This window comes from Haliaeetus albicilla, chromosome 7, assembly GCF_947461875.1.
Source record: "Haliaeetus albicilla chromosome 7, bHalAlb1.1, whole genome shotgun sequence".
NCBI lineage: Eukaryota > Metazoa > Chordata > Aves > Accipitriformes > Accipitridae > Haliaeetus > Haliaeetus albicilla.
In genome coordinates, this window is record NC_091489.1 from 26671362 (window position 1) to 26691079 (window position 19718).

At 37.5% G+C, this 19718-nt stretch overlaps 1 protein-coding gene across 4 annotated transcripts in view; it reads right to left on the reverse strand.

Moving 5' to 3' along the window:
* The window catches only part of WDPCP (WD repeat containing planar cell polarity effector), a 159825-nt gene that overhangs the window by 41987 nt on the left and 98120 nt on the right, over nucleotides 1–19718 (reverse strand). For all 4 annotated transcript variants that reach the window (XR_011325437.1, XM_069787458.1, XM_069787456.1 and 1 more), the window contains exons 14-15: nucleotides 7568–7631; nucleotides 1678–1780 (exon numbers count right to left, since the gene is read on the reverse strand). Coding sequence is in view for 3 of the 4 variants with exons in the window: in XM_069787458.1 (XP_069643559.1) it covers nucleotides 1678–1780; nucleotides 7568–7631 (167 nt within the window). In the remaining variant the exon portion in view is untranslated. The remainder of the gene's footprint in view (nucleotides 1–1677; nucleotides 1781–7567; nucleotides 7632–19718) is intronic.

Sequence of the window (19718 nt, forward strand, 5' to 3'; positions counted from 1 at the left end):
CAGAGGTAACTGTAGGAGTGCTCTGAAGGAGGGGAAGACTGTGTGCCTGCACATTTATCACTGAACTGTAGTAACACATGTATTACATCTGATATGCAAGTAAGACATTTGTGATCACCTCAGGTTTCTTCCCTCTCTCTCTCGGTGTATATGTCTATAATACTATATAAGGCTCTCAGTAAACTTAAAAATAGCCTAACTTCAGAAATCTAGTAATAGCGTTAGTTTGCAAGGAATTAAATGAAGACACAGATTAAGGCTTAAATTTTCTGGATTAAGTGTAAGAGAATAGATGATGATCAGATAAAAGTCTTACGTATCTTAGCTATATTAAGTGCAAAGGAAAACTACCTAAGAAGTAAGAGAAGAGAAAGCAAGGGAGATGTAACTGTACATTTTAAAGTGTGCCCAGTAACAGATGACCTAACCAAGTGTCGTTTTTGGCAATTCTAGTGGTGAAAGGGCTTGCCCAAAGGCCCTGTTGTGGTGTAAAAAATGCTCTTAGTGACTTAAGCTTGAAAATGAAAGACCCTGAACAAAAGAGTTCCGGACAGGCAATGCTTGATTTCTACTCTGCTGGAGAGGGAAGGAGGTGATACTGTATCGCATAGGCTTGAAAGTCATGGATTTATACAACATATAGAAATAGCCATGTAAATGCACATAATGCCTCTCTGTATTTCTATATATTTGAATGGCATTTGCTTGTATGTTTGAGTAGACACTGAGCTGTCGAGTTCTAAAAGAATCCTATGTTACCCAAGAGCTCAAAGGTTTTGCGACTCCTTCTGAGTTTATCACATTCTACATCTTGGCATGGGACAAGGACAAAAGCTCAATGATTTCCTCTAATATTCAAGGATGCAGTAGAATAAGAAAAACAGCACTGTGCATATTTTATGCAATAATTTTGTGTTCTTTTTTCCCCCTTTGTCTGCTTTCTCACTGTTGGAGGTCAGCTACCTAGACTTAGACCCCTTCTGCTTGGTTCATGCTATAAGCCTGAAATCAGAATGGTCTACATATTTGCATACATCTCTTCATGACAATTCAGAGGAAATACAAGGAAAAAGTGAATGAATTATGAGTTTCCCTGCCCAAAAAGTTGTCTGTGTTTGAGCTATTAGTCTAACCCTGCAATTTTTGCATCAAGATTCCTTATGGAATGGCAAGAATCCCACTGCATGCAAAGTTGTTACTTTAAAGCAAGGATTGGAGCCTGTGTTCACACCGGTAAATGTTTCATCCAAATGCTGCCAAAGCATTCATGATGTGACTCCAGTTATTGGCACAGAGTGCATGAGCAAATATTTAGAGGTGAATGAGACTGCCATACGTGGCCTTTAAAGCTGGTATGAACAAAGATTTTCCAATTCAGTCCCTTACCTCTTGCACTCAGCTCAGTTTGTACAGCCTGAACTTTTCTATATAGCCATAGTATAAATCTTTTTTGCTTCATAGCTATTGCATTGACACAATCCTCACATGGGTACTGAAAGGCAAAGCTATGTTATTTTTATAAGCCTCTCTCTCTAATTATGAATAAAAATACTGTCTTGGTTTGAAAGAAAACAATGTAATTGAAACAATAACCCCCCTTACAAATATAACACCATGTTGTACAGGACAAGTATTGATTAAAACAAAAACAGCTTTTTAAACACCATTAATTCTTACCAATTCTAGTAGTTATTGATTCTGCATCAATGTCATTAGCCTTTTTCTTTGCTACTTCAGCTAGTGCCAATTCACCCTTATCTAGCGCAAGGTAATGGATGTCCTTTGGAAATAAAAGACAAAAAAAAAAGATTAATCTAAAATGAATCTTATAGGAGTAACAAAAGGGATTTTGAAAGAAAGAGGTTCTTTTATTATTTAGATCACAAACACAGATGGAACTGATGAACCTACCATTACATTTTAATTCCCTCCCAATGCAAATTTATTATCTTACTTGTGCTGTTGAATACAGCAATGAATAAAACACTGACCAATCATGCACTTATAAAAGTGAAGCTATTGACTCAGTGTATGAAAGAAACCAATCTGTCTGCTTTTAAGGTAACTTCTGTTGGTGCAACATGAATTAAAAGAGGGTTGATAGGAGGTGGCTCTGAGTAAACCAGATCTGAAGTACCGGAACTCTTCTGGCTGACAGCCCCTATTTGAAGTGTGTTAAGGTTTCCACCTTAACCCATGAGTTTTGGGGCAAAGCTCTTTTGGGATGAATTTTTGCTTGGAGGTCACACTTACTGTTCTTTGAGTAAGGTGATGGTAGTCCTCCTTGAGCTGATATTGGAGGTAATAAGAGAAACAATGGTTGCTCAATGGCTTTAACATCCACACAGGTGACATGATTCCTGAGTCACTCTTGGACCACAAGGGGCTTTCCAAAAATGTTGTTGTCTAGCATGAATAGTTGCCAATACTCTGGATCGAGTCCTTAATCTAGGGTTAAAAATCAGAGGGCTGCAGCAAGGGCATATCATTACATGCTGAATTGCAAGGCTTTTTACTGTGTGTCAACCTTTGAGATGAAACCCACCTGTAATACATACAGCACAATTTGTGGGAGAACATGTTCCTGCTGACAAATTACAGTCTCACTGCCCTTGGTTTTGGCCCTTGAAGTAAAATTTCATCCTTGACCATTAATAAAGAGACAATTAACCCCCTTCGCCTTTGGCATCACGGCCACAAGATGCCCTGTGCATGAACTGAGACATATGAAGTGAGGGAAGCCCAAGTGCAGTTGGCAAAAGTTTTTTTTCACCACTTTTATTTCCTGAAGGTGCCATTTGGTATCCAAACATGTGAGTCATTCCTGGCCATTGTTCTGCAATCTATCTGCATGCAGGAATTTAAAGGGAAAAGGAGTATTTGCTGGAAATACTGACCTCTGCATAGCGTAAAAGCAACTACATTCTCACTAATGCAGAAAATTTCAGGTGAAACTGTCTTTCTCAGTGAGGGTTTAATGCCACCTTCATCAATATGACAGAAATTCTTACAGGAAAAAGTGACCCTACGCTAGAAAGAGAAACTAGATGAAAAAAGTAGACAGTAATAGTGTTAGGAGAAAAAGATGCTGCTTTTATTATCCCCTCATTTAATAATAATAATAAAACAATTGAAACAAAAATAAGAAGCAAAATGAGAATGTTAGGGAAACTGAGACTGATTACGCAGGAAAACCTGGTACTGACTTGCAGGATCCCAAAAGTCTGCAGGAGACGGCAACATTTTCTAATTACAAACACAGGTGTGACTTAAAAAACGGCAAGTGTCTAGGAGCAAAGTAATGAGTTGCGAACTTGTTGCGAACTCTGTACTTCCTCTCTTTGTAGGTCTAACAGGGTTGTCAGGAGAAAAGGGCCTGAGTAGCAAGGTATGATTTCTATGAAGATTAAACAGTAGATATTGTCAGCTTATTTAGATAACAATAGAAAACCTAAGGGCTCTTGAACAAGTCTGAACTTACACAGATTTGAATGTATAGGCAGATTGTGTTCACTAACTTAAAATACATTCTGACTATGCTTAATGACAGTCTTTTTGTAGTTTAAGCTAAGTATTGTATACTTCAATGCAATTTTAAATAATAAACTTGGGGAGGGAATAGAAACAACTGCAGAAAATGACAAAGTTCTTTCAGTTAAGAGGTTGTGCATGCTGTGTGTATCAAAACATCTGTTACTTTCAGATCTCAGTTTTGCCCATGTTTTCTGTTTTGGGTAAAGAAATGTAAAGATGCTACATATCCATCACTAACTAACAGGGGCCTTGTAAGAAATAAAGATATAGCAGTAGGCTGGTAAGTGGCTTGCTTTGTGGATCCTCAAGTTGCTGTCATAAAGAATTAAAAAAAAAAAAGTAGCTCTTGTCTCTATCTCTAAACAAGCTTTAGAAAGAAAAGATTACAGATATAAAAACTCCTAATTACACAATTTCAGATCAAATTTAGGTGTTCCTCATTCAAATAAGCTCGCAAAATTGGATTTTTCTAAGAATTTATAACTGTCTGAGTAGAATAAAAGTAGAAAATAAATAAAAGGGAAAGAAGAAACACTGGATTACAGGGTGCCTTAAAGAATGACAGAAAAAAAAAATTAAATTAGCTGAGTATTCATTACAGATTTTTTCACACAATTATCTAAGAATTTATCAGTCCAAAGATCACACCCCTCTCAAAAACAATGGTGACAATAAAAACAATTTCCAGCTGCTCATCAGGAGTTTGCTGAAAGGGCTGTATTTTATCATTTAACAGTTTGATTACTTTTTGGACTACTTCCTTTTTACCCTCATCTTTGTGACTCACAGAGCTGGCCCTCAGTGAGCAGAAGTCATTTGAAACACTGATGTGCATTTGTCTATAGGATATTTCTGGGCAAAATTCCAACGTTTCTTCGAAACATGCACTTTCCTCATCAGTGTATCACCCAAGATCTGACAGTTTTATTAAAGTGTCTTTTCCTTGCATTTTTTGCTACCTTTGGTACGTGGGATGGCCTTTTGAATTTTCAGCAGCTGAGACCTGGAGCATACTACAAAAGGATTTCAAGCTAACAACCCTTCTATTGCTTGATCTTTTCTGTCACAGATTGGATCAGTCACTGTCCAATAAATGTAGCTGTTGTTCACGATATTATGTCCTTTTCAGTTTTATTTTTTATTGAACTTTGTAGGAGATGATAATAATTGATGGACTTAGATGTGACGTGAGGGTAAAGCTTATGGAGAGACACAGCAGTGTATGTGTGTCTTGTTATGGCATCATACTAGTGACGCTATAGCTATAGGACTAACTTTTAAGCCTTTTTTTTTTTTCTTTTTTACTTCTATGAAAGAAATTAGCCCTCAGATAGCATTCTCTCAAACTTCTTTGCAATCTCAAAACAAGTAACAGGAATGCTGCAGAGCCCTGTTTGGTGAAAGAGATGCTGAGGATAAATTCTCCAAGACATAGGACATTTCCTTAGAAGTCTCAGAAGATGGGTATTCAACGTTTGGATCCTCCTCAGCCTCTGTTATACCTGCTCCTTTCTGTCCTTTCCTTTTTTGTTCCTTCTCTGTTCCCCTTTAATAAATAGATCTTTTCTTTCTCATTTTGCTTATGTCATCAGGTATATTTCTTTAGTCTAATATTTCTTCTTGAAATCCCATTAAATTAACTCAGAATAAGGTGGTGTGACTCCTAGAGACATCTGAGGCTTTATAAATTGATTTGGTTGGTCTGTAAAACAACAGTACAAATAATTGACCTATATATTAGTTATTCATACTGCACATAATTATAAATGCTTTAAATATAGGTAAAGACAAGTTGTATGTTATTTATTGCATTTTGACCTATATAAACAATATATACAAATTATTCAGTGTTACGCAGAAGTGAAGGATGCATAAACTTTGCTTAGCAATAGTATTGTTATACTAATACCTAGAAGGACTGTAAGCTTTCAGGGAACAGGTTATCTAATTTTCACACAGTATTGAATGCAATGAAGCCCAATTCCCTAGAAATTACTGTGGCACAAATAAATACTTTTTATGACCTATGCAACTTTAAACTTCTTGAGTCCTGTACTTAGTAGTCTTGTAGCAGTGCCATTATTAGCTTATTGTAAAGTTTGTTCATTAGTACCTTACTTAGGAGATGAATTAGTAGAAGGACATTTCCCCAGAGGAGGCAGCGAGTGAATAGGGGACTTGAAAAGGCAGGTGTGTGTGCTGCTCATTGTATAATTTAGGGGAAACTGTGGAATCTCAAAGGTAATGCAAGCAGAATGAGGACGACATAGGACTGGTTTTGATCTCACACTAATGTAAGCTGGGAGGAACTATGTGGAAATATGTATCTATGTTTAAAAGCATTGGTGAGGTGGGAAATGGAGAGTAGGTGTTGAGAGAGGAGACAGAAAACAAAAAGGGAAAGGATGGAGCTAATTTCTCTGTGAACATTGAAACTCCTCTTGAAGAACGTTGGAGAAACTTTTTGTTGAGAGAAGGACATTACCGCTTGTGGAGCCAGGTACTGACAGTCCCTCCCTCTTGTTAGCAGCTTTGCACCCATCTCTTGACCTAACACTGGTGTTCCCCACCCTGGGACAGAGGTGGTCCCTCAGTCCTGTGGTCAGCAAAGGGAAGGAAAGAGAAAAGATCATGTAGGAAATGCTTTCAGCCAAATGAGAGAGGGCCCTTGAGATGGCAGGCCAAATGCTGGGTCATTTGTTCTTCCAGAATGGCTGAAATTACTCAGGGAGAATTTACTATCTGTATGGTGGGAGAGCCCCTGACAAAAAGCTGTAACCTGCCGCGGACATGTTACAGTCTCAATCTTGTATGGGGCTGCAGCAGTGCTTAGCTTGATTAGGTATAGAATTTGTATTGAAGAAGTTATATTCAATAAAAAGAGAAAAGGAAAAAGATGAGCTAAAAAGAGGAAAAATCAAGGAGAGTAAACATAAAACATGTAATGAATTTCCTAAAAGTCTGACATTTCCATAACATTCTTTTGATGCATACTTAGAAAAGTTTATCGCCGTATTCACATCTTTCTAATTAGATGGAACAAGCCAGATGATTAGAGCCGTGAAAAAAACATCAAAAGGTTCACACAACTTTTTATATAATTAGAAGGGAATTTTCATAACCCATAAAAGCAGGATTTAATTGTGTAATTTAACATACAATTTAAATATCAAGATCGAACTAGCAGGGCAAGTGACTTAATGGGATAAATGATATTAACATCTAGTGTCAAAGCTTAATTTAAACAACAGAATGTCTTCATTATGCAAAAGAGTCAAGCAAACGAATCGTTCAAAGGGCCTTTTTTTCAACAAGCCCCTTTCCTATTGTTTCTTTGAAAACAATGAAATCAGCTGTGGAGCAGCAACATGCTGAGAGACTAGGAAAGCAGGATTGCCTTTGTCCATCTGACCTCACTGTGACATTGTGGTGCAAGATCTTATAAAACAAGAGCCTCCTGCAGAGCTCACACAGAGGACCTTTTAAAAGCTGGTTAATTTTACTTTTGTAGCTAATTAAATGGGAGGGGGCAGAGAGTGCATGAAATGTAAAAACCCTTGTGTTGATGCTGCTGAGCTTTGTTGTTTTAAAAGTACTTGTAGAAGCGTTCATAATTTGTCACTTTTCACAAAACCCTATGAGACAAACTAAGAGCATTCAGGATCCCCAGGATATGGCCAGGACTCAGCAGTTGTACTTCTTAAAGGAACAGATTAGAAACGTATAAGCTAATTAGAGTGAGAGATGACATTCACCCACATCAGGACAGATGAAGAAGGGGAAAGTTCACAAACATATACATTAATTCCTGGAAAATAAAGAATAGCCTTTAGGCCATGCTAGGGAAAATGTCAATGACTAAAGATACTCAGTTCCTGTTGATGCGTTTCATGATGGCAAAGGGCAAACCAGGTAGAATAGTTCTGGCTTCAGTATGTGTCCGAGACTGCAAATGACACAGATCCATTTTAATGTGTACAAAAGCTGACAACTAACATCCTGACAACAGCCTCTGTCTCCAGAAATGACTCACCATAAACAGGTCCCGAGCATCTATGTCAACAGCTAGCAGAAATGCTTTTTCGAATCTCTGATACCTGCAAGAAAAAGGAAACATGTCACTTGCTGAAGATAATTTAAGAGCTGCATCAGATTTTGTTAATGGGCAGATGAAGTCCTTCAATTCTGATCAAAAGTGATGCCAAAGCTTTATTGGGAAAATGATATGCTTATACTCAGATGGCAGAACTATGAGGTAGGACAGTGACTACCCTTAACCTTCTCCATCATTTAAAAACTTCAGCAGGTGTTATGTTCAGTGTTGAGTCCCATCAGATCTAGTTGAACCTGAAGGGAGCTGAAGGTACTGTAGATCATAACAAATCGATCCCTTGAAAGATACCAGCCACAACATAGATAAATGCTAGCCCCAATAACATTGGTAGGACCTCAAAATCCCCTACAGAAAAGACTAATACTAAATCTCACTAGATTTCAGAGGTCTTTGTAGAAGTTTGCACTGAGTTTTGTCCTCACAGACCCCTCAATACAGCTCTCTGAAGATGATAATGCAACCTAGTCATGCTAAACAGTCATGAATCCCCAGAGACTGAAAAAGGTAGGGGATGACACTGCTTTGCTGCCTAAAGCCCTCAGCCCAGTATTAGCACAGACTCCTGAGAGTTTTCTGAAGATCCTATGGTGACGAAGATTGTGTCAATGAGGTAAAGTAAGGGGAAAAAGAGAAAATTCACAAGCAAAAATTACCTCTAAATGTGCTGTAGAAGGCACCACCTGAGTATTACCTAAAGATGCAGTGGAGTAGGAAGGGAGCAGTGTGAATGTGGAACTTCACCTTTATCGTTAACCCAGGAGGGCTGTACCATGGCACACTGAGACCATTACTTTGGTGGGTTGAGGGCTTGCTGAACAACAGCTCCTTCCATTTATAATGACACAGACTGCCACCTTCTTCCTACCCAGAGACCATACACCATCTCCTGGCAGTTACAGCAAATACCTACATGGGATGGAGATGCTGTGGAAGGCTGTATATATCCTCTTGTTTGCAGTCCTTAGGAACTCCACAGAAGCAGGAGGAAACAAGCCATCTACCAGAAGCTTTCTGAGAATATATACAACATTGCACTGGCAAACACTAATCACAATGGGAAACTCTGCATTGGGCTATTGCCTCTCTTACACTAGATGTAGATAACCACTATGTGACAATCACTCTGTACTGTGAGAAAGTGATTCTATTTGTCCACATTTTCTTCTACTGCACATTTTAAACTGTTTAAAAATACCTACAAAAAAAGATTTGGTGATTATTTTTAGATATGCAAAACAACAAAATACCCCAATTCTATTTCAGTTGTGAAGTAAAAGATTGACTCCATATAGAATGATTTCTTTATTTTTCCCATTACTGGTAAAGTTTCTCCCTTTTCACCTGTTAACAATTTCAACAATTATGATTTCTCTGTGTTAGAAAGATGTAGTTTGTGTTTGCCCAATGAATATTGTCAGACAGGATCATATGGATGCCAGTATTTATACAGTTCTGTACCTTGAGGGTATCTTAGGAAACAGCAGGCAATGCTGTAGCTCTTCCTCAGGCCAGTGTGAACAAGAGGAAACATGGGAATCCTCCTTCCCCTTGGTGACAGAGTCCCATATGATGTACCGTACTGGGATTCCTGTTTCTGGCCAAAGCCTAAGCGGTTTTCTGCCTCCCTCTTGCTACAGCCTTATTGCTCTCTTCTTTTCTACTGCACACTTGGAATTATTCAGCAGATTGTGAGATAGAGCCAGCAAGGACTTTTCCTCAAGGAATAACATTTGTGACAAGAAGGCATAATATGTTAGCTTAAGTAGAAAAGGAAATGCACTCTCCAGGTGAGGTTCCTAAGAGCTGGAGTGGGGACTCCTTTCCTCCCTAAAGCTAATCTCCCTGCTGTGTCTCCCAAGCACTAATTTGCAGCCCTCCTCACAGAACCTGTTTAAGGGAGGGGAAGAGATGAATCAAGGTTAACCTCTTGATCACTGGGGAACAGGCAGTGCACTGCCGTTTTATCACGCACATCTATGTATCTGAAGCTTTTCAACATGCTTTCTATGAAGGATTTTCCATTAAAATACATTGTGTTGTAATGCTGCTTCTGAAGCTATACTTTAATTAAGACAAATAAGTACATGTTAAAATATGTGTATCTTGGATAGCTATCATGTATATCTTTTTCCAGCACATTTTTCTTTTCAATTACGGATTAAATATACATTCTTAGTACTTAGAGGGGAAATTGGAAACCGAGCAGAAACCAGCTATACAACTAGCTAAAAGAATGTCTGCAGCATTATTTTGTTTTTCCAAAGTTATTACTATACAGACTATTTGAATGACATTTGCTTTAGCCAAGGCAAAAATGCCTGCAACCAAAAAATGTAAAGTAATTTTTTTGTTTGATTGACCTGCAGAATGGAAACACGTCCTTAAAGCTGTCATTTCTTTGCTGTTTCACAAAGATTTCATTTTTTTCCCCTTTAATCAACATACATACTTCAGTCTCATTATGGCCCCTATTCATAAAACTGTGAAGTTAGCTCATTATTTTCAGATCTGTACTGAGGGAAAAGAAGGGGGGGAAAAAGACTATCCAAGAAATGCTCTTCACAAACCAGGAGTGCTGGAAATAACAATCACAAATACTTCATAAATTATTATAGATTGAATTGCTTTAAAATAAGGTGGAGGTTTCAAACAAGAGTGACAAGTTTGCATTACGTAGGCAAACAGTATTAAATCAGTCAAGAATGTCCAGGGTTTTTTTTAAACTAGCTTTACTAGAAGATATTTGTTATTTTGACTCTCTTTGGCTCTTTGGAAGTTGTGGTGTTTTTATTCTACAGGAACAATTAGAGATAGTTCTGTACAGCATGAGACAGACCTCAAGCTGTCTGCTTTATAAGTGTGTTTTGTCATGGGGAGACCTCTTGCTATTGCTAGCACATTTCACTTACAGTTTATCAGCTCCTCAAAAAAACAAACGAAAAAACCCAAGCAAAACACCCTCCCTTTTGTTCTTGCACTACAATTACAAGGTACAATATTTGCTTTCTAAAATGGCATCGACAGGCTACTGGTCTTGAAGTGAGCGTCTTCCCACCCCTCCCTCCACCTTGTTACTTATTGCTTGCTTCACAATAACTCCAGCAATCAAGACTTATATGTCTCTTGAAAAAGAGAGATAAGGAAATCTGCCTGTGAACCATGAAGTTCACCCACTTGTTTGGTCAAAGTGACAGCCAACAGAAATATGACCTTCAAGACTAAAACTCTCAAACTGCGAGTAACTATATAGGACAGATAGGAAAACATTTCCCTGCAAGCTGTTTAGCACATACAATATTAAGTTCAAATTCTCATATAATAAAATAATACTGTTATTATATGCACTTACACAACCTTTCTACATATCCTATAAAAATTTTAAAAGATGGTTATTAGTACATCTGCTGTGTGGACAAGGAAACAAAGGGGAAATGTGAATGATATGACAAGGGTCACGTGGGTCAAAAATGGCCAAGGCAGAGAAGAATCCAGACCTGCCTTCCATGGTGGAGTGGCAGACCTGCTGCCTGCTTGTATTTTGAGAATGTGACTTAACTGAAAAGATGCCAGGAAACATTTTATTTTTAAATAAAATATGGAAGTAATAAAAAAAGATAATGTTATCTATTAACTTCAGAGAGGCTATTCTTTTTAGAGGGATAAATAAAAAGAGAATCAAGTGCCCAGGGTTTCCTCCTGTTGGATGTTCAGAAATAAGGTGATTTTAAATACTGTAGATCAAAACAATGTGCATGGATTGCAGGCTGCAGAGAAGGGAAAGGAAGTATCTTCAGTTTTTATAAGAGGTTCTACAAATATATCGAAAGGCGGAATTTTGTCATCTGTATTTATTACACAACACCTAAATCAAATGCAGTCACTTAAAGATAGAGATACATTTTTCAGGCTGAAAATAGTCAGCTTGAAAATATTTGTAATATTTACCCATAATATTAAAACATCTCATAACAAGTCCAGGAACCAGAAAAAAAATCATGTGGAGGGAGGAGGAAGGGAAGGGAGAGAGAGCTCATGCAAGCAAGAGAGAAATATATTGCCGAAAAGATGGAAACATTTCTTTAGGGACTAGTTACAACCAACAAGCCTTCTTAGACATGCCCATTGACCATGTAAGCATATTCCTTGTGCTGGGCTGATAAAGAAGGGCTGCAGCAGTTTTTTTCCTTGTCTTCAATAAGGGTACACAACATTTAGAAAATAATCTGCAGGGGAAGAGCTGTGGCACAAATAATATTTATAAGGCAATCCTTTTTAATGGAAGAAATTTCAGAGTCCTCCTCATCTCACAGTCCAATCAAGGGTGATATGCATTCAAAAAGTGAGTATTAAATATGCACTGAGCAAACAGAACAGGAAAAAATGAATATTGAAATAATTTACATGTAATCAAACTACACTGAAATTAAGTTTTAATTGTTCAGTATTCTGCGATGCATATGCAGATTTTAAAGTATTCAGAATATCAATCAAGTGTTTACTTACATCAAGCAATTGTATTTAAGCATACAAAACAGATCATGAAAATATGTTCAATCAGCTACAGCTCCCAACATTTACTGCAGGGTTTACATGATCACTTTTAATTCAGTTATTTCATTTAATATTTCAATTTAATAGCTCATTCTTTCATTCAATTTCTAGGCATCTTGCCCATTTCTTAAACACAATAATAATAATTATTCATAAAAGGAGCTGTTTCCCGTAAATTCTCATATCAGCAATTTTTGGAACCGAAATGGTTTTCATGATTTTTTTTTCTCAAAAAATGTTATTATCTGAAATATTTTCCTTTTAAATTAGACAATATTAAAGTAAAGAATGACATCTGTAAAATGACTGCACCCTGTTTCAATGGAATTCTGAGCCAGAATAATTAGAGATTATCAGGTTAAAGAATGTAAAAAGTGTGTGGCTAGGTTGCTAAGTGGTTGATTTAAATGGAGACAGATTAGTTTTCAACCAACTGTTGAACATAACACCACTGATTTAGGCATGTAGCTGTATTTCAGAATACAGCTTCAGAGCCTGTTTAAAAAACCTTTGTCCAGGGCTCAAGGTCTTACATATTCCACATGAAAAATATTGATGCGTAATGAAGTCAGGTATAGATGGTGTAACCTCAGCGCATCTGTAAAATGACAACCCTGAAATTCTATTGACCTTCAAGTAAATATTTTAAAGTAAAATTTCAGTAAATTCTGAAGACTTAGATTGCTATGTAACCGTTCATATATAAAATATAGTATTAGTCAAAGACTTATATCCTGTATTTTATAGTGAATGCTGAACTACCGTTACTTTGAGTTCCTAGAGAGGAATAAATACATCAAGATCTCACATTTCATTAAAAAAATCAAAAAACTTTAAACAAAAGTCAACCAAAAACTGGTACAATTTTACCCTAATGAATTCAGTAGGACATCCTATTTTAAGTAAGATAGTTGCAGAGAAAATCAGACCACTGAATGCAGCCTGAAGACCAGGAACTCTCCAAAGAACCTCTCTTTCCCGCTCTCTCCAAACTGTAGGTTTGTGTTTCAGGATCTCATGATTTGGGGGACTCAGTCTCAAAATTTCTGAATTTACTTCATGTTCTCTTATTATTTGTTTGGATAATGAACTGTCTGGAAAATAGACTATCCCTATACTATTGATCTCCTTTGGCAAAAATCAATTAATTGGTGGGTATTAGTTTACTGCAGCTAGCCTATTTCAACACCAATGTATGTGCAAAGGCATACCAAAAGTTTCACATATTACAATCAGAAATTTAAACCATACTTTCTGTTTTTTAAAAGAAAATATTCTGTGAGCAACAAAGAGTACTGCTGATTAGTTTCCTATGCTTCCTCCTACACAGGCCTCAGCGCAGTAACTCTACCTGTTCCCTATGTGCCCTGCCAAAATAGGCTCCAGACAATATACTGTCCTTCTCCCAGCAGGGTATACTCACCTCCCTCCCAACAATGGTTTGAGCAAGAGGCAAGGTAGACTGTGTTTGCTGTTAAGCAGTGTGTGTCTTGATTGGCAGAACACATTCTGCTGAACTTTTGCTGTAGCTGTTTGGGATGGAGATAACCTCCTGCATCCTATTTAACCCTAACTGGTTGCTGCTTTTTACAAAACTGGCAGGCATTTGCTTATTTCTTCTACCTTCTGTAAAGTCGGTTGAGATTCACCAGTGATTCTGTAAGTTAGTAGGGAACTGACGGAAGAATCAATGGATGCATTGGTAAGTTATGACCTCTGAGATGCTAATGGTATTATTTTGCCAACCCCCTGCTATTATGCTACTAGTTTTTTAGATTATGAGATCTTTTGTACAGGACACATAAACCTCTGAGGAGGATCCACAACCTTGTTGCCTTCTAAGATACTCTCGTACTGATGAAGAGAAAGTGCTGCAGAGTACACAAAAGGCTAATGGAGAAACAGCCACCAGGTCCATATGTATGTGAGTCAAGGGGATAATCTTCTAAATTGTATTTTAGATGCAGAAGCTCTAAAGGTTGTCCAGGTATAATCTATACATCCCTTCAGGCCCAAATTTAGCAAAGCATTAATGTATGGGTTTATGACCTATAATTTTCTATGGGCCCTAATATGGGCATGTTAAGTGAAGTGCTGGATTTGGGGCCTCAGTGACTTGTTTAAAAAGAAATCCCTTATGGAACATTTCAAAGGTCATACACAAATAGGTCTCAAGTAAAAGTTAGTGAATAACCAAGAGAAAATTTGAAATGGGCACAAATATCTCAAGCCACCCAATATTTCTGTTACTTAAAATACACTGTCAAATTACATATCTCTGAACTAAAGGAAGTCCACCTATAACTTCATAGATTGTTGGGCATAAAACCGAATGCCCTTCACATCAAAGGGTACCCTCTGGTATGAAGCAAGAAAACAAACCAACCAACCAAATTAAAAAAATAAGAGGAAAGAGAAAGCTAATAAGGGGAGCCAGACAGTATGGCTCCCTGGCCAGAGAAAGCCCTTGAGGGCTGTAACTGGCTGTGAATCTTGAAGATGTTCCCAACCTGAAAAAAAATAATAATCTTACCATGTGATTCCTATCTTATAGGATGATATTCTGCTCTAGGAAACCTAAATGTATTCTTGTGTGAAATAGTTCAGATGACTCTATGATAAACATACATGCTGCTTCTCAGGACAGACTTTCTATGTTCAAAGAAAAGCTGTTCAGGCATTTTTGAGTCAGATTTTCAAGAGAACCAAGTTAATTTTTCAATGAAGTAGTTTATTAAGAAGGCATCATTTAAACTTTTGAAATACATATTTAGTAATAAATAGTATAGATGTATGAAATATTCTAGAAAAAGTAGTAGTTTTAGATATAAAGAAAGCTGTCATTTATTTGTTGACCTTTGCTCAAATTAACTATAAAACAGCACTAGTTTAACACTATAGAACTGTCTTATATCTACACCAAAGAAATATTAGTTTAAAGATCCTGATTCTATGAACATTTATGTCACACACTTTCCATGTGATGTTGGTCAATCACGTCAGCCTGCATTCCTCTAGAATGGGCCACTGAAGAGGATGACTGTTGGGAGCAACAGCAACGTTTTCTTACTGTGTAGCATAATTCTTTCATGTCTGTCAAGTGCTCTGAGATTTCAGTAGTAGGTGCTATGAAAGTCTGGATAACAGCAATTTATTACTGTTATACATTATTATTATATGAATTCAAACTATGATGGTTTATTTCTTTTTAAACTAGATTCAGTCTTTTCTTGTAATGTGTACTTCCTTTGAATTTCCCATACTCTGTATTTCCTTTTTCATACTCATTTTGCTTCAAGATAATATATTTTGTTGCTATAGCAATGTTTCCCTACCTTGCAATTTTATCATAGTGGCTTTCCTTCAGGTTTCTCTAAGCTGCAACTAACACCCACACAGCAAACACAGCCTCCCCCTACCCCCAAACCTCTCTGTTCCCCCAGCCTCTTACTACATAGTAACTTCTCAACAGTTTATCTTTATCTTTAAATACAGACACACTCCAACATACTCTTCCAAAGTACTCTGAGCTAAAAACAGGTGTTAATTAAAAATGCTGATAAGAGTCAGTGACACCTGTTGTTTCACATTTATTTTCCTCAACCCTGTCTGTTAAATCCTAGCCTTTATTGCATTAATTTGCTTCTGCTTTTCTTCTTTTCCAGCTTTATCCCTCTCACTCCGGTGATCATGTAAACTTAACAGTATGTCTTGAAAGCTGGATTTTATTGAGCAAACATATCAGCATGTCTACACACTAAAGACAGCTCTATAACAGAGGCCCAGTATCATCATTATGGTTAAGCATGAGTTGCTGCCTCTATAATAAATCCTTATTGTATATGTGTGATATCTCCGCAATTTCAAACTGCAGCAGATGAAAATTTGGTATTAAAGCTAAGATGAACAGGTCCTTCTCCTCCTTGACTTTCCATGAGGTAGAGGGCCAATTCTCCCTCATGCCGGACATTGGATAAAATGCATCTTTTTAGTGCTAAGACTTCTCAGAGGAAATATATTAGCTCAATATTTTCTAAACCTGGCTACCTAAATACAAATATCTAATTACAAAGTCATGGTGCAGGGCCAAATTTTGACTCACTTGTTGAGTTACAGGTCCATTACAGTGTATTTACTTTTTCTATCTAGGTTTGTCAATAGACAATAGTATTTCTTTATAATAAAATAATGCAGTGGTAATGCTCATAAAATTCCCATATATAAGAACTCCATTACAGCAAAAATAGCCACAGGAGAACCAGACAAGAAATTCTCTGGAACTTTGATCATACAAATTTTGGCACATTTTTGAGGGAGCAAATGGAAAACTAATGAGTATTTTATGGTTTTTCTGCACAGCATCATGTACAAGAACATAAAACATAAGAACGACCACTTGCTCAGACTGAAGGTACATCTAACCTAATACCTTGCCAAAAGCTAGGTGCCTAGGAAAGAATATAAGAACAGGGCAAGCATATGGTGATATTTTCCTAAGTAGTCCCCTAGTCTCCAACAATTTGTGGTTCAGGGATTTGCTGAGCCAGAGGTGGTTTCTATGTTGGTACTCCTCAGTGAATTTCTCTTCCCTGAACCTTGCCTTTCAACTCATATACAATTTTATCATCCACCACATCCTGTGGTAAGGAGCTTCATATTTTAATTACATGTTATGTGAAGAATCACCATATTTTGAAACTGCCATGTGTTAACTTCACTTGATGACCCCTAGTTTTTGCATTAGAAGAAGCAGTGAGCAGTCATTTACTGTGCTCTTTCTTCCTAACACTCACAATTTAATAGATCTCTATCTCAGTTGCCTCCTCTATAGGTTGAGGAGTTCTAGTCTATTTAGTCATTCGTTTCATTAAAGCCGTTTCATGCCTTTAATCATCCTGGCTGCCCTTCCTAAAGCTTTTTGAGTTCTACTATATCCTTTTACAGATTATGGGACTCCAAAACTACACATAAAATTAAGGTGAGCTGAAGTTCACTGTTTTGTTGCCTACTCCTTTTCTAAGAATTGCTAGCATCCAATTTTCTTTTTGTACTTGTGCTGAGCACTGAACTGACCATTTTATAGCTGTAGAGTTATAAGACCAAATTCTTCTTCCAGAATAATGGTGAGATCAGACTCCATCATTTTATACATGAAGTTAGGAGTCACTCCCTGCCATGTGCTTCACTTTGAATTTATTTACATTTAACTTCATCTTCAATTTTGACACTATGTCACTGGGTCCTGTGAAGCCCTTTTGCTGTTCTTCACAGCAGGCCCTATCTTTACTAGACTTAATAATTTAGTATTATTAGCAAATGCTGGCACCTCACTATTTGCTCCTTTGCCAGGCTACTTATGAGTATAGATTTGCTATACTTATAAAATCCATTGGTGACCTCCATTGACAACTGACCATTTACTCTTACTCTGTTTCTTACCTTTTAATTAATTACTTATCTATGAAAGGGGAGCCTCCCTCTTATCCTGTGGCAGCTCAGTTTCTTCAAGACATTTTGGTGGGAGACCTTCCAAAAAGGTCTTCAATGGTCATCAGTAGAGCTAGATATCCATTACTGACATGATTGCTGACATCAAAGAATTCAGAGTTTTGAGACATTACTTGCCTTTACAGAAATCCTGCTGACTCTCCCCTAATACAATGTATTTGTCTGTATGTTCACAACTTTTTTCTTAATATAGTTTCTACTAATTTCACTGGTACAGAGGTTGGACTTACAGGGCTATAGTTCTTCAAGGTCTCTCCAGACTGTGTTTTGAAACTGAAACCTTATTTTCCATGTTCCTGTCCTTAGGTGTTAAGGTAATTCTAAATAAGTGGTTATACACCACAGTGTGTATTTCAGCTAATTTATGCTTGACTACCTTTAGAAATTCTGGATGAATTTTATCTAGTGCTGGTCATATATTACTCTTTATCTATCTATAGTATAACTTCTTTTACTGATACTTCAACACTTACCAGTGTAAAGTAAGAAACAAACATCCCCATCCTCTCCTGTCTTGGCCAACTGGTCAAAAGGGGATTTTTAAAGAGGTCTGCATGCCTATCTGCTTTTTGTGTCTTTCTGTAAACCTTTCTTCAGATACTTTTGCTAGTCTTTGTGCCTCTCTCCTTCTATTACAGAAACTATATCTGAGCATCTAAGATCTTTCTGTTAACTGGCCAGTAATAATGTGATACAGGAGCTAGACATTTACAGTGCAAATCATTCCATTTATCTTCAAACAGCTCACCTTTACATGGCTAATTTAAGCTAATCACGTAGGCTCCCTTTATAGTTAATTGATAGGGATAGGCACTGATGTTTGATACTTCACGCTTATCTTAGACATCTCCCTTCGACTGGATTACTCATCCTTTGAGTGCTCATGTCTTTATACTAACTACAGAGGAAGCCCAGATGAGTGTGTAGGACATCTAAATTCTACATCATGAAGTCAGGAGAGGTGAGGTGCACCCCCAAGACACTAGATCGAGTTATTGGACAATTGACTATTGCTGACTTTTGTTCTAATTTTTACTTACAGTATCCTTTCCTTAGCAGGCTCTTCATTTCTGAAGAACCATAAAAGGGAGCTCTGCATTTGAAGATAGGAAGCCTAGGGCTGCTTGACTATTCAATTAGCTCTTCCTGGAGGGTACTGGATGGACATGGGAGAAAAGTCAGAAGAACAAAGCTCTTTAGGGAGGAAAACAAACAATTTTTTGCACACAACAAATGGATAACAGATTGCGAACCCATGTTCTGTTCTGATCTGATGAGCTGAGCTCAAGACAGATTATTGTCAGATGGTCCATATACAGAAAAGAGAAGTGTAATGGTGGGGTTCAGGAAGACTCTAAAGATGAATGGAGAAAAAGTATTTTGGTAAAGAGATGAGACATGAATAAATCTGGAAAGACTGCAAGGAAAAAACCCAACCATCTTAAATTCAGGTTCTTGGTCAGGACCTCAAGAAGAGATTTTTGAGTGTCACTCCAAAAGGAGATACCATTAGTGACTAGGTAGAGTTGATGGGAAGGGAGTAATTGATGACCTGCAAAGGAAAGCTGAGGCTGACTTACTGCAACTGCTCAAGGGTGGAGAAGTGTTGTTACAAACTTATTCTTGAGTTTTTGTCCATGATTATGGTATATTTGCATTGTTTCTGCACTCAATGTATGCCCAAAGCCCCTCAGATTTCAGGGGAATTGCACAGCTGGTACAGCAGGAATAAGCCACCTTATGAGGACAGGTTATCAGTTACACAACACAACAAAACAATGGTCTCCATGTGGGTTCAGCTTCTAAAAGCAGCAATATCAAAGTCAGATTAGCCAGCATGTGGGAATAGCCTTCGCACAAGGAACATTAGTCCAGCATAGATATTCTGCATTCCTTTTTTCCAGTGCAGCCCCGTGGGTGGGGACGTAGCAGAGAACTGGAGGACTTATGGCATTCTGGGCCACCAAACAGCCACCTGTTGGTGGCTGTGGGAAATGGCTCCATATAGGTG